Source organism: Phalacrocorax carbo, chromosome 6 (assembly GCF_963921805.1).
Source record: "Phalacrocorax carbo chromosome 6, bPhaCar2.1, whole genome shotgun sequence".
Classification (NCBI taxonomy): Eukaryota; Metazoa; Chordata; class Aves; order Suliformes; family Phalacrocoracidae; genus Phalacrocorax; species Phalacrocorax carbo.
Window position 1 is genome coordinate 39450702 of NC_087518.1, and position 13120 is coordinate 39463821.

Below are 13120 nucleotides of genomic sequence, written 5' to 3' on the forward strand. Positions count from 1 at the left end.
TGCAGCTGGGGAGTCTGGGAGGGACAGGGAAGGGGGGGCTGATGGAGCCATGGCCTACGGGCAAGGGGTGAGCCAGGAGGCAGCGCTGGGGTGCGAGGGAAGGGGGCCAGTGCCAGCAGGGGCTGACGGCCAGGGTGAGGTGGAGTGGGAGTGGGGTACAGCAAGTCTCCTGTCCTCACAACATGAAGAACCATGTGGAGTGATGTCCCTTGGGGAGCAGCCGATTGCAGAAACCTCCCTGAGCACCCCTGGACATGGGGATGGGGGATCAGAGCCAAAGGGGAGAGGGTCCACAGGAGGCAAGGGGCTGTGCCAGGGCACCCAGCCACAGTTGGCAGCTCCTGGGACAGGGGTGGTGGGGGACAAGGACAGGCTGCAGGAGGGAACAGAGCAGGTGCGAGTGAAAGCTGAGGGGGAGCAGCGAGGCCTCCTTGAAAACATGAGAGAAAGAGAGGTAGCGTGTGTCTCGGAGAGTGCATGGAGCACTTCTGGGGTCAGGGAGCAGAGGAAGGACAGTCCCATTGGAGGGAGCCCAGATGCCCCAGGAGCCGCTGACACAGGCGAGAGAAGCCACGGTCCCTATGAGGTGAGTCCTGTGTGGGTCGGCCGCTGCCCCCGTGCCCACTCAAGTCCCCACACTGGTCCCTGTCAGAAGCAGAGGATGCACCACTTCCTCCCGTTCCTTGTACTTTCCTTAAGTACTAGCTGCTGGTAGCTGGGGTAAGGGATGATAAATCCGTTTGGGTGGCAGCTTCTGCATTCTTTCCTGTTCCCAAAATCTTGTTGCAAATATCTTTGCTCTGGCACTAATGCTTACAGCCCCTCAGTCGTGTGGCCCCTCCAACCACGCAGAGCAGCTCCCGCCACCCAGCATGCCCGGCACTGGTGGCAGCAGGTGGGCCTTGGCAGCACCTCCTGGCTCTGACACTCCAGGTCAACAGCAGCACTCAGCTTCTGTGGTTACTCTGGCATCTGCTTGTAGGAAATCTGTTACAGCAGTGTCTCAGTAGTTCAAAGTTTGCATGTTTTCTGCAAAGCTAATGTTTTTCTTGTTGTTTTGTAGGGTGTTGTAAACCCAGATGCAGTTGTCTTTCCCTTGGTACAGCCCCAGGATGGGGAAGAAACTCTCCTCTAAGCTTTTTCTGGAGCTCCTTCAGTGCTGTATCCTGCAACATTTACACAAATCGCTGTAGATTTGTGCTGGTTGGGATGTTCACTCCATTATTTTACTCCACAAGACCACAACCATCTGTCACATTTTACTAGAGCAGCTTCTCAGTGTGCAGCAGACAAATGAAACAAGCCTGTATATGCCAGCCCAGGAAACAGCACTCCTTCGTAATTACGAAGACAGTAATCGCAAGGATTGTTCCACAGCTGTCATGCTTGTTTTTCCCAAAACACAGAGAAATATTGGACTGCCTGAACCTCCCCTCCTCCCCCAGGCACCACTTGCTTCTGTTGGCTGGTGGGCGGGAGGGCTGAGGACAAATATGGTGTACGTGTTTCTGTAGGACAAGTAGTTTGTCTGTACAAAGTGCCTGTGTTTGACTGTATCTGTGTCTATGTACTGACTGCATTTTTTCTGTGTGTCATTAGCCTTTCTGAACTGCAGACTCTTTGCTGTGTGTCAGGCCTGTCTCTTCATTGCTGTGCATAGGGCACCTGTGCACATCAGTGCTTTGATTCTCTTAAGAGTGTAAGTGTTCAGCAGAGATGTGGAATAGCAGGATCACAGTGGGGATGGCGGCCTTACACAGGGGTTTCTAGTGTGGGGGCTGCCGCCACCCCATGTTACAGGCAGGCGAGCCCTCCAGCATCGAGGCTTGTTGCTGGCCACACTTCAGGGTGTTCTTGGAACTTTGAAATGTTGTTGAAAATTGTTAAATCAGAACAATTTTAACTCATATTTATGAATGAATAAAGCCTGACCTTTTGCTTTTGCTGGTGTCAGTCAGGAGTAGCTTCCCTGGTCCCACAGAGTCTGTGCTGAAACTGCAGGAGGGGTGGTCAGTGTAAAGCTGTTCCAGCCCAGCGCTGGCTGTGGATCTCCACTGTCAGAGTCTCCCTTTTAGCTCTCCTGCACCTCCGAGGGCTCCCTGAGACCCTGCCAGGCCATGGCGTCCAGGGCTGGGTGCGCAGCAGCCTGGCAGGCATTGCTCGGTGGGCTGCAGGGTGCTCTACCCCTACTCAGGGGGACTATAACTGCGTTCTCAGATCGTGAAATGGAACTGAAATGAGTAGGATTTTGAGTCGATTGTTACTGTAAGTCACTTAAGATCAGTATACATGGGATAGGAAATTGAAATGTAATTCAATCAAGTAATTCATGTTTGTTCCCTCCTGTACTAAAGATGGTTGCATTTATATCTTCAGTCTGGATACCAGGAAGTGCTTTGAAAGAGAAAAGTAGACAAAACAGAGTAATAACGACTTTACAGTCCTCAGCAGTTCAGATGAAAGCATTGCATCAAGTGATCCTGAGTGGTGCGGTTGAAATGTTTATTCTGTGCAAGATATGCAATATTTGCTTAAAAGCACATATTTGACTTTTGACCATTGAGCAATGGTCTTTTCCTTTTAACCAGGGAATATCTGTAAAATCAGAAGTGGCTTATTCACTGGACCAAGACATTTTCAGTGTTGTTCAATATAAAAAAATGTGCAGTAAATAGATAATCGGTGTTTTCATACTCCACAGTTGAATACACCTGGTATGTAAAGTGTTCAGGATTTAAATTCATGCTAAGGACCTTCTCCAGAGGTTTGTTTTTTCTGTATACATATGCACACCTGCACATTTACTTGGGTCTATAAAAAACCTGTACCAGACTGTGTAGTTCCTTGAATTTTTGCAGATGATGTCATTGTAAGAATAATACTTGCCAGTCAAGTAGGGACTGGTCTTCAGTATTTATTTCTGCTTTCTAACTGAATGGCTCATGTCGGACTGAATATCTGCGCTGCTAAAACTGCATTATGCAGATACCCCTGCAAAGCAAATGCCTGTGGCTTGTCAGCATGACTGTGCCAAAGCCATTTACAAAGCACGCTCATATACATGGTTTGCAATTCAAGTGTAGCAGAGAAACAAAGGCAGAGGGACGAGTGCTGGGATTTGCCTTAGCAGGGATTCCCTGGAAGGGTCAGGATTAAAACTAAGGCTGTACTTGGGCAGGTCATGAACCTCATTGGCTTATTTGACATTTAGCTGCTTTACCGAGCACAGGATGAAAACGCGAGAGGTAAGAGGTTTGTTCCATTTGTTGTAGGCGAGTGCCGGAGTGATCTGCAGAGCATCTCAAAATACTCTTAAATAATACTCTTGTTCTGCAAATCGAGAGCACCAGGAGTGGGGTCCCCACTCCAGCGCTGGCTCTGTGTCACGTTGGGGAGCTGCAGCCACGCAGGAGCCCCGAGCAGCCCTGCCCCGCCTGAGGCACAGGTCCCCTCCGCGCTACGGCCCTGCCCGAGCGCTTCCTTTCGAGGGGCTGCTCTACAGCGGGTGCTGAGCGATGGGAGCGCAATGCAGAGGTGGGACAGCTGGGAGCCCAGGCGTGCTGTGACTGGGGCTGCCGGGGGCAGGTAGTCCTCAGGGCTGGCAGCAGTCTCTGAAGCAGGTTTCTCCTCCCTCTTAGTGCAGCCTCTCGCCAGCCACCAGCCTCCACTCCCAACACTTCAGCCAGGAAGGAGGGTTCCTTCCTTGTGGCAGAAGCGTCCTTTAAAGAAATTTGGCATTCAGAGCATGCTGAAGATGATTAAGTGGCAGTATGAGTTTGCAGCAGCAGCAGATGACTTAACTCAATCCACTCAGCCTTTCAGAAAAGGCGGCAAGAGTTGGTAACCAAGGGGCAGCTGAACTCCCAAGACACTCTTGGGCTGCCGAAGACCTGGGCCATCAGGGAAGTCCCAGATGAATAATGCAGTAGTGACTGTAAGGAACTGGAAAGCTGACAATTCATTATTTAAAATACTTAAAATATTTATAAATGGCATTTGTGCGTATGATTTCAACAACTGGGGAAATGAATCCTTTGGTTAGGGACATGCTGGCTCTACAAGTTCTTGCATTGCTCTAAAAAACCCCTACATTTCAAATATTCTGGTTTTATATACGGAGAGAAAGAACCCCCAAGTTTCCCAAGAACACTCCATAATTTCTGAGCTCATATCATATTGATGAGATCATCTGTTTTCTCTCATCCTTTTTTCTGACAACTACATTTGCAGGATAGATACGGGTGAGGTTTGATGTGTGGTAAGGAAACAGCCCTTACCCATCCTGACAGCTCACCCCCGCGATGCGCCAGACTCTTTCTCCCCGGTCGTGTACTCACCTTTTCCCTCACACGTTCTGCCCGCCGGCAGTGCCACGGGCAGCTCGTTGGTACAACATGGCCGTGGTGTGACATGAGCCAGATTTGTGCCTGGGACATTGCATTACTGCTCACGTGTCTGGCTCCTTTAAGGCAACTGATTTCTAAAATGGTCAGAGGACTTGACCCAGTTACGGAATTGAGTGGAATGTGGCAATTTCAGCTTCAGAGAGCTGCTCTATTGCTGTTGGCGTGGCTGCTAAAGACGTACAGTTTGTTTTACATTCAAAACGTGGGTATGCCTGTTGTCTGAGCAGGTGGACTTTGGTAAGGTGCAAAGCCATCAAAAAGGATAATTTTATGGTTTTGGAAATGCTACCCTTGGTAACTTCTGCTCTTCTCTCCATTGCTAGTTAGTAATTAACTTCAAAGTGAAAAAAATGCAGGTGGCACTTAGGGAAAAACAAGGTGTGCACCAAAAAAAAGGAGACTAATTATTAAACTGAACATACGTGAGAAAAGCAAACTATCTAACAGTGTGGCCACTGGCAAAACTCATTTTTGGCTCATCACAGAGGCTTTCTTTAACTCCCTAAACTGTCAGGTATTCTCAGTAGCTTGTCACTGGATGCCGATGATTGTGCTTCAAATGTGTCCCTACCAGCTTACACAGCTGAAATCATACCTTGTGGCATAACACAGGCTAAATAGGTGCGTTTCACCACTCAAAAAAAATGCCATTGAAGCCCAGCTCCTGGCACCAGGTGCCAAGCCTCTGGCATTGCTAGGAGGGATGTGAGCCGGTGATCTTCACAGCCATCGCCTGGACGGTTTGCAGTGGGGAGCACCTTCAGGTGGTGCGTGCCTCTGTCCTAAACAAGCACTCATGCCACAAGGTGGATTTCTCCAGCTGGAAATTTTCTGGAGTGTTTTGTGGGCTCAGCCCTAGAAATGAAGCGCGACTGACCCCTCTGCCTGCCTGGCTGGGCTGTGCCAGCTGAGCCTCCCAGGTGGCCCTGCCGTGCCTTGGGCTCGCTGAAGCCGCTCGGGCCACTGGCGGGGGCCACCCTGCAGGAAAACGCCTCTGGCTCTGTGGGCTGCCGCCAGGCCAGGTCTCTGCTGGCACAGCCCTGCTGCGTGGCTGGGGCAGCACAGCCTCTGCTGTGAGGTGCCGACTCGCTCCTGGTTGTGGTGCAAGCACTTGTTTGGTTGGACACCAGTTTATTTTCTTCTAGATCATCTATTACTGATATGTTAAACCATTTGAAATATCGCCACAGCTAGCAGGCACTGGCTGGTCCTAAAAACAGGGTAAGAATCCTTGGAGAGTCTCATTCTTTATAAATATTTCAGTGTGCTGGACTCCTTGGGCTTCTCTGGGAACGGCACAAACTAGTTTAACTCCTGCAAACAACTTTAGAGCATGTTCTATTCAGTAATTTACATTTTTCAGAATTTTCATTTGTATTAATAACGGATCACTCCTACGAAACACACTTTCCCCCGAAGCCTGATGTTTCTTCTATAGAGACCAATTAACTAAGACATTGCTTTCTTCAAGGAGCCAGTGATTTTAATTACTAGAATTATTTGCAAGAAGTTGGCCTTGCAAATAGCTTTCTAAACTATAAAAGTTTTGCCTTCAAAAGCTTTTTTTTTGTTGTTGTTGTTTGGTTTTGGGTTGTTGTTGTTTCCCTCTATCCACTTCTAACACTTTCCAAGGAAGTGCTCAGAGATCATACCAAGCAGCTCGGGTATAAGCGAGTGCACAGAGGTATTAATGCAAACGAAGTCTACTTTCCTTGGTCTATTTTCTGTTCTCTAATCCAGTTTAGCTTCTGGTTTTCAGATACAGCTGCTGTATTAATGAAGAGTCATCGCATGATTGTTTTAAGCAAGGGAAAAAGACATAGTGCAGAGGTATTTGTAAGAAAAAATTCCTGTTGTAAAGGAAAATTAATGCTGGAACTGATTTTTCTGGATATGTCAATTGATCCTTTCTGCCCTGTTAGTGTCTCATATACTGGCCAGTGCAAAAACCAAGGAATGACATCTAATCTCTGTCCACCCCTCCCTTCTTCAGCTTATTCCTTATCTGTTCGTCGGTAGCTCTACCATATGAAATATATGGTCTATTAGATAGTCAGGTAGGGAATTTTCAACAGCATCCCAAATGCACCTTCTCCCGTCTGCTCTGCACGTCTTTCCTCAAAGCATGCCAATTTCCTGTGTTGCTTTTACTTCTAGGAAGAATACAACACGTTTCCTCTAGTTGCAAAGAAATCTGGACGTTGTTTTGCTGTGGTGTGTGGTGTGGCCGTTGGATTGTTACAGGGGAAGGACAACAGAACGGCTGAATTCAGTGTGTGTTGGTAACGTCATGTTTGACCTGGAGGCTGTTAGCACCAAGGTCAGAAATGTTTGTTAGCAATGAACTGGCATTTCTTCAGAGTCCTCCTTTATTTACACCCAGGGATTTATCCAAGAGGTCAGAATACTAATTTCAGTGTGCTTTACATTCTTTCTGCTTTCAGGATCCAAAAATAGGAAAGGGTCAAGGGGGATGTTTTTAACCTGAACAAATTCTGGCTCTTTGCATTTTGTCGTGCAGATGTGCCTGCCCCTCAGCTTCGATGCAGCAGTGTTAGCGGAGTCCTTGTGCAGGGGTATCTCCTGTCTCGTTGGCTAATCCTGTTTCAAGCCATAAGCTGCACAAATTCGATAGCCATAATGGGAAACATACCTGCCAGACAAGGCATTTGCAAAATAACAAAGTTAACCATTGGTTTGAAAAGATACCATTAGCTTGATGGTCTCCTTTGATCCATGGGAAAGCCTGCAGATTCCTCTTGCTTGTTTTTATTAAAGCTCTTAGTGATTTGACATAGCATTGCCCATATTGTGACACTGACTTATTGCTAAAGCTTTGCAAAGATGGCGTGGAGAGTTCTCTATGGATTTTTCCAGAGGCACGCTGAGAGTAAATGCTCATCATCTCTGAAAGTCAAGACAGCGCCCAGGGAAGTGCAACAGGCTGTCAGCAGCTCCCTCCTTGTGGTAAGCAGTGTTTAGTCCCCCGAAAAAACTGGTCTGCAGCCAGGATGCTGCACTGATGCTTTCTTTTTTTGCTGCACTGAATTCCTCAGTTTGACAACATTTAGGTGTTAAACTGAGAGGGCTATCTGGTCACAAAAAATCCTGTCTCAGCCTCAGGGAGGAAGAGGCTGCCATGATGTGTGTTGGTGGGATTCAGAGCTAATGACAATGTTTCGTGAGTATGAGTGTCAGAGCTTTCTGAGTTCTGCCACGGAAAGGAAGATGGGTGAGTCAGAGAGAAAGAGCTGAAAGCAAGAGCAGTGCCTTGCAAGGCCCCCTCTCATGAAACTCAATATAAAAATGTGTTCCTCTTGGTTGGGCGAGGTGGCTCTGTGTTAGTCCGCAGACCACAGCGAGGGCTCAGAGGCTGGCACTGGAGCAGAGGAGCTGGTGCTGGCAGTCGTCTGCCCTTCCCAGCCAGGCGCTGAGGCAGCCCACTCTTCTGCCTCTGCCAGGGCAGAGCGGGACGGGATGCTCACCGAGCGGGCGCTCGCAGCAATGGGAAGGTTTTCCCAGGTGTATTTCTTATGGGGGCTGGGGAATTTCATGCAGAGCCCAACGAGTCCTCTATTAAGCTGCATCCCAGACCTTTCTGTGTATTTCTTCTGACATTCACATTAGCCGAGCAGACTGTTGGTGTAAATGAGACTGCAACTGAAACGTGAACTGAACCGAACAGAAAGTAACCGCTGGGCAGTACTGGAGGCTGACAGCAGATCTGCAACACTTGACGTGCAGCTTTATTTCCCTTTCTGCCCCATTTAATTTTTCAGCAAATGAAACAAAACAAATGAAGAAACACCTGTAAAACTGGCTAATTGAGATTTTCCCTGTTTTTATTGCTTCAGGATTCTAAAATTAATGACGTGCATGGAAGATGTGAGTCCGTAGAGCCTATTACACATTTATAGTTCATGTGTGTTGCACTGCATGATGCCTCACCACAGACATTGGTTCAGGGATCACCGTCATGAGAAACCAACATCCTGAATAATATCCACAGAGCAACACACAGCAATCATGAACACTGATTTCTACTCAGCCAAGAAGACAGTGGTGTCTTTGAATCCAGTTAATGAATAATATTAAAGCAGGATCGCTTGCAGCTAAATTTTGCTAATTTGAAAAAAAGACCCCAGAAAAATAACGGCATAATTAACTCTGTAATTGCTTCTAGAAGACAAGTTCAAGTTCTCCTGACCTACCTGGTTTTTTTTTTTTTTATTTCCAGTGATCAGAGTTGCTTTTGCAAAGCCAGCCATGGCACTCATCTAGCTCAGCACGCGCTAGATGGCACTCTGCTGCAGTTTTGCTTCGAGTCAAGAATGCAACTTTGCACTGTGTCAAGATTATCGTATTTGTGACACAATTTTGCATATCTTCCTTCTGGTTTAAAGTTTGTTTTGGAGTACCTGTGTTGCTTTTTGTAAGCAAATGTATGAATGAAAACTTACACTCTTTGGGAAAAACAATCACTCAAACCAAAACAAGAAAGTGGATAAGAAAACACAAATGTCTGGAAGAGTACAATTAGGATGACCCCCCAAATATAATTTTATTCTCAGCGAGCAGGAAAGCATCCAAAGATCAGGGCTCTGATGAGCTGCAGCTGTAGGGCTGCAGCGCTGGGGACTTGTGTGAGCCCATGGTGAAGAAAATGAAACATGGGATGTGTCTGGGACTCTGGGGAACTCAAGAAAGAAACTAAATCTGGTTCAGAAGCTGGGAGCAAGAACAACTTTGCCTCTGTGGTGGCCTGTGAGGTGGTGGGGAGCGACAGGCTGCTCTTCTTGATAGGGACTGGGCTGACAGCTCCCTGGCACCTACTAATCAGGGAGGGCCTGATAGCCCCACACCTTAGTGCAGTCCAAGGTAATAACAGCTTGCCTTGGGGCTCTGAGACTATAACAGATACATTTTTACTTTCATCTCTTCAAATTATTAATGCTGAGATGAAAGTGCAGCATTCCTTCCGGACATTCACTTCATTAAAGAATAGATGCACACCACCAAAAAACCCCCAGTGCTCAAGCAGGTCAGCAGAGAAAGATGCTAGAGCAGAACTTACGACAGGGACATTTGCCATCAACAAATAAAGCTGTTCAGTTTAGGGATCTTCATTGTAACACACGATGCCTGGGATTTAGGCTGAGGTGAGAACTGTTGCTGCCGGTGGATGGCGAGTCTCTCTGCAGGCGGACGGTTCATGCTGTCAGCTGCTTTCTTCAAAGCTGCCACTGCTGCTGCAGGAATGAAACCTCATGGTACTCATGGGGTCCGACACGTAGCCTGCAAGATGCAGAGAGAAGTTCACGTGTGGCTCAACATAGCAGTGGTTCTTCCCCGACCTTTCCCTGCAGTGACAGTGTCAATAAAATAATGTGCATATCATTTTGAGATAAATAGGCACAGATCATGCTGACACCTTTTTGCTGTCTGCAGATCTCCATTCGATATCATCTGCTGAGGAAAAATTTAAATAGGAAGTAAACGGACCCTGCCACTCATGCAATGAATTCACAATAATCAAGCACAATGAAGCTTTGGTGACTGACATAAAAACATGAATCTCAATGTTTTAATAACACAGTGGAAGTTTGCCATTAAAAAAAATACCTTTTGGCTTTTCAACTAGAGCTTTGGAGGGCTCAGGGTAAGCATTCTGATTAGTATTCTTAAAATACTTTAATTCTTGACACTACAAAACAGAAAACAACTGCTCTTGCCAGCACTGTATTTCCAATGAGCTGCTCCAACAGTGCCAAAGAAACCATTTCTCCCTTTGCATGGTGTCATTGGTCACCTGCTCCCACACTTCTCATTTTATTGTACTAACATTAAAAATCCAGTGGAGCCAACTCAGATTTCATGATAACTAGGCATTGTGCGGAGATACTCAGATGCTTGGGAAACAAGAAAGCAGAGAAACTAGAACAGGAAAACTTTCTGGGGCACAGGGTGGGATGGGAGAAGGCTTAGAAAACATTGCTAACACTCCTGTGTGCCAAACTCCTATTGCCAAATGTAAAATACACACAGCTACACAAAACTAAGACTCTGGTAATTATAACAGCGCTGACCACAGCGTCCCTAAACTGTAATCCACAAGCAACCTTGGATTATCTCCTAATCATGACACACTATACTTTGGAAGCTGGCAGCAAAGCTTTCCTTAAGGGAATCTCACTCATATCCTAAATATGCTGAGCCTTAACGCTGTGACTGTTCTCGTGTGTGCTGAATGTGACCTGTGAGGTAAAGGTAGCCTGTGTCATCGCTGAAGCCAAAGCCGTGGTGTGTCACTGACTATGTGAGGAACGATGGTCTGCGACGGGGCACGTTACAAGAGCAGGATGTACTTTTGAGGACCTCTCCAGCCGTAGTGCCGATACTTTGCAGTGTGCCACAGTACACTGATCGCGCTGGGTGGGAGACTGGCCACAAGCTCCACCATCACTTCCATTTGCCTTACTGCTGCCACACAGTGGGGAACCTTTGCTTTAATACATGCTTTCACGTTTCCAACCCCCTCGACCACACCCTGTGTTTTTTTCTTTTCCTTGCAGTGCCTGTGAGTTTCATCCCAGCCAGGATCAAGACCATGAGGATGCTTGGCTTGCATCACTCCCAGGGGTCCTTTCTTGCCTGCCAGTGATGTGCCTCTTCTCAGATGGATGGTGCCCTTTCCAAGTGCCAAGAGGGATGATGCTGTGCTATACCACAGCCTGGGCTGGCACTGTCGTGTAACCACTCAGCGAGTGCATGCACTTCCTTGTGTTGCAGGACACAAGGACACTTTCTGTGCTGCAAACCTTGCCAGGGCTGCCTTTCCAGTTGGGAAACGCTGTTGGTGACTGTTGCAGCAGCATCATGAGCTTGTCTGCCAGCATCTGAGGGCTGTAGTGAGCACAGAGAAGCCAAAGTCAAACTCCGCATTTACACCTCTCTTAAATTTTAGAGGATATAGAGTTGTCTCTGGGCATTGCGTACTGCCTCATGATTTCACTGTTTTCAGCTTACTCTTTAACTCACAATTGGTGAAACTTTCTGTGAAGAGCAGGTCCTTTACTTTCAGCGAAGAAGTCAGAGCTGTATTTATTTGAAGAAATCCTATTTTCAAATATACTCAGTGAAGAAAATTGTCCACTATCAGAAAGGCGATTGCAGGAATGGGTGCAGGGTGCTTTCGGGGCTTTAACTGAGAAAGGAAAACAGTAAATGCATTCTTTTTTGTTTACAGACTGCAAGTGCAAATGAGGATTATGGAAAACATCAGGCAAAAAGCAAATAGAAATAAAAAAGATCAAAATGGACCTGAATGGGGAGAGACAGCAGCAAAATTAGTTTATGTGGCATAAATAAAGAGTGCAAATATTCACATAGTTAGACAAAGCACTCTAATGAAAAAGGGCTCAGGGCTTTCTGCCTTCTGGTGTGCCACTATGCAGTGCAATGGCTTGATTACTCTACCAGGGTCTTGAAGCATGGGATGCAGTCAGAGCAAGGGGTGGCTGGGCTGCAGAGTGCTACGTGGGCCTCCAGACCAGCTGGGTTTGGTGCTTTGCAACAGAAGATGGTGATTCTGTTGTTCCTCAAGACACATACCTTGGTGGCACTGCAGGACTCAACCTTGAGCTGCGTTAAGCCTGCTGAAATGAAGTATGTGGCAAGGAGTAGATTTCCAGTCTGTTGTATCTAGTAGCCAGGATCTTCACTTTCCTCTGCACCACTCTGGTTTTTTCCATTGTTACCTGAGTTAGCGCAAGGCTCAGCTTGGCCAGCTCTTGGCTGTGATCAAGCTGTGCTGCACCAGCGACGTGGAGGTCTGGCTGGGGCCATCTCCCTTGCCTCTCGCATACTTTGGTTCCCTTCTGTGGAAACTATAATTCAAGGAACAGGTGTATTTGAAAATAAGTCTTGAGGTCTCATGAATGGAGTTTGAAATCACTCCTTAGTCCCACAGCTTAAATGTAGCCATGGAGAGTCTCTGCTTTATCAGCCCTTCATTCCCTTGTGTCCCTTTTTAATCCAGACTTGAGAAACCCTTTCCAGTCCTGACTGGATAGTCTTATTCTAGGAGTTCACTAAACATTTCTGTTTCATTATTGTTTTCTTCCTCCGTGAGTTTTCCAGTTGCCAGGCACCTGATGAAAGCTGTGCCCTGAGGAACTGCCCTCTGCAGCTGTGGAATCCGCATACAACAACTAATAACAAAGTTTTTGTTCTTTTTCCAGGTTCAAATGTCATTACCTTACTACTTGTTATGATAGCAACACTGCTGTTAGCATTGTACTCAGTAAATATTTATATGACCAGGTTATCTCTTTTTCTCACCTACTGTGCTCAGTTCAGAGGAGAGGAAGGAGTGCAAGGGGTGTGCTGAGGCCAGTAAAAAACAGCAAAGACGATGAGTTGATGAGCTTCTGATACATGTTTTGGGCAGAACAAAACACTGAACTGTCCTGGTGACAAAACAGGTTTGAAAATGGCAGAAAAGGGAGCAGATGCCAGGAGAGGAGTGAGAAGGCCCCAGGCCAGGGGACAGCAGCAATCTCTGAGTGAGGATGGCAACGCCGTAAAGTCAGTGGGTCCACTCAACACAGTTGCCATTTGAACATGCAGAAAAATGTATGTAAACGTAAAGCATACAGAAAACAATGTTTTCCTGGTATGTACTCAGCAGGTGTGTCTCGGAGAAACAGAGACTT

The 13120-nt window shown here is 46.9% G+C and overlaps 2 protein-coding genes across 2 annotated transcripts in view; one reads left to right on the top strand and one right to left on the bottom strand.

The window, feature by feature from the left end:
- Positions 1-48: 48 nt before the first annotated feature.
- Positions 49-2832, top strand: LOC135313921 (uncharacterized). Its single transcript, XM_064454828.1, has 2 exons — positions 49-586; positions 1064-2832. The coding sequence occupies exons 1-2, from the start codon at positions 50-52 to the stop codon at positions 1133-1135; spliced, it is 609 nt and encodes a 202-aa protein (XP_064310898.1). The 5' UTR covers position 49; the 3' UTR covers positions 1136-2832.
- A 5391-nt stretch (positions 2833-8223) lies between these two features.
- TNNI3K (TNNI3 interacting kinase) overlaps positions 8224-13120 on the bottom strand; it is a 106101-nt gene continuing 101204 nt past the window's right edge. The window contains exon 25 of the mRNA XM_064455777.1: positions 8224-9701. Coding sequence (XP_064311847.1) covers positions 9625-9701 — 77 coding nt within the window. The 3' untranslated portion in view covers positions 8224-9624. The remainder of the gene's footprint in view (positions 9702-13120) is intronic.

Excerpts from the sequence above, each read along its gene's own strand:
- LOC135313921 (XM_064454828.1), top strand. The coding sequence starts at position 50 with ATGGCCTACGGGCAAGGGGTGAGCCAGGAGGCAGCGCTGGGGTGCGAG. Across the intron at positions 587-1,063 it reads GAAGCCACGGTCCCTATGAG|GGTGTTGTAAACCCAGATGC; the intron begins GTGAGTCCTGTG and ends GTTGTTTTGTAG.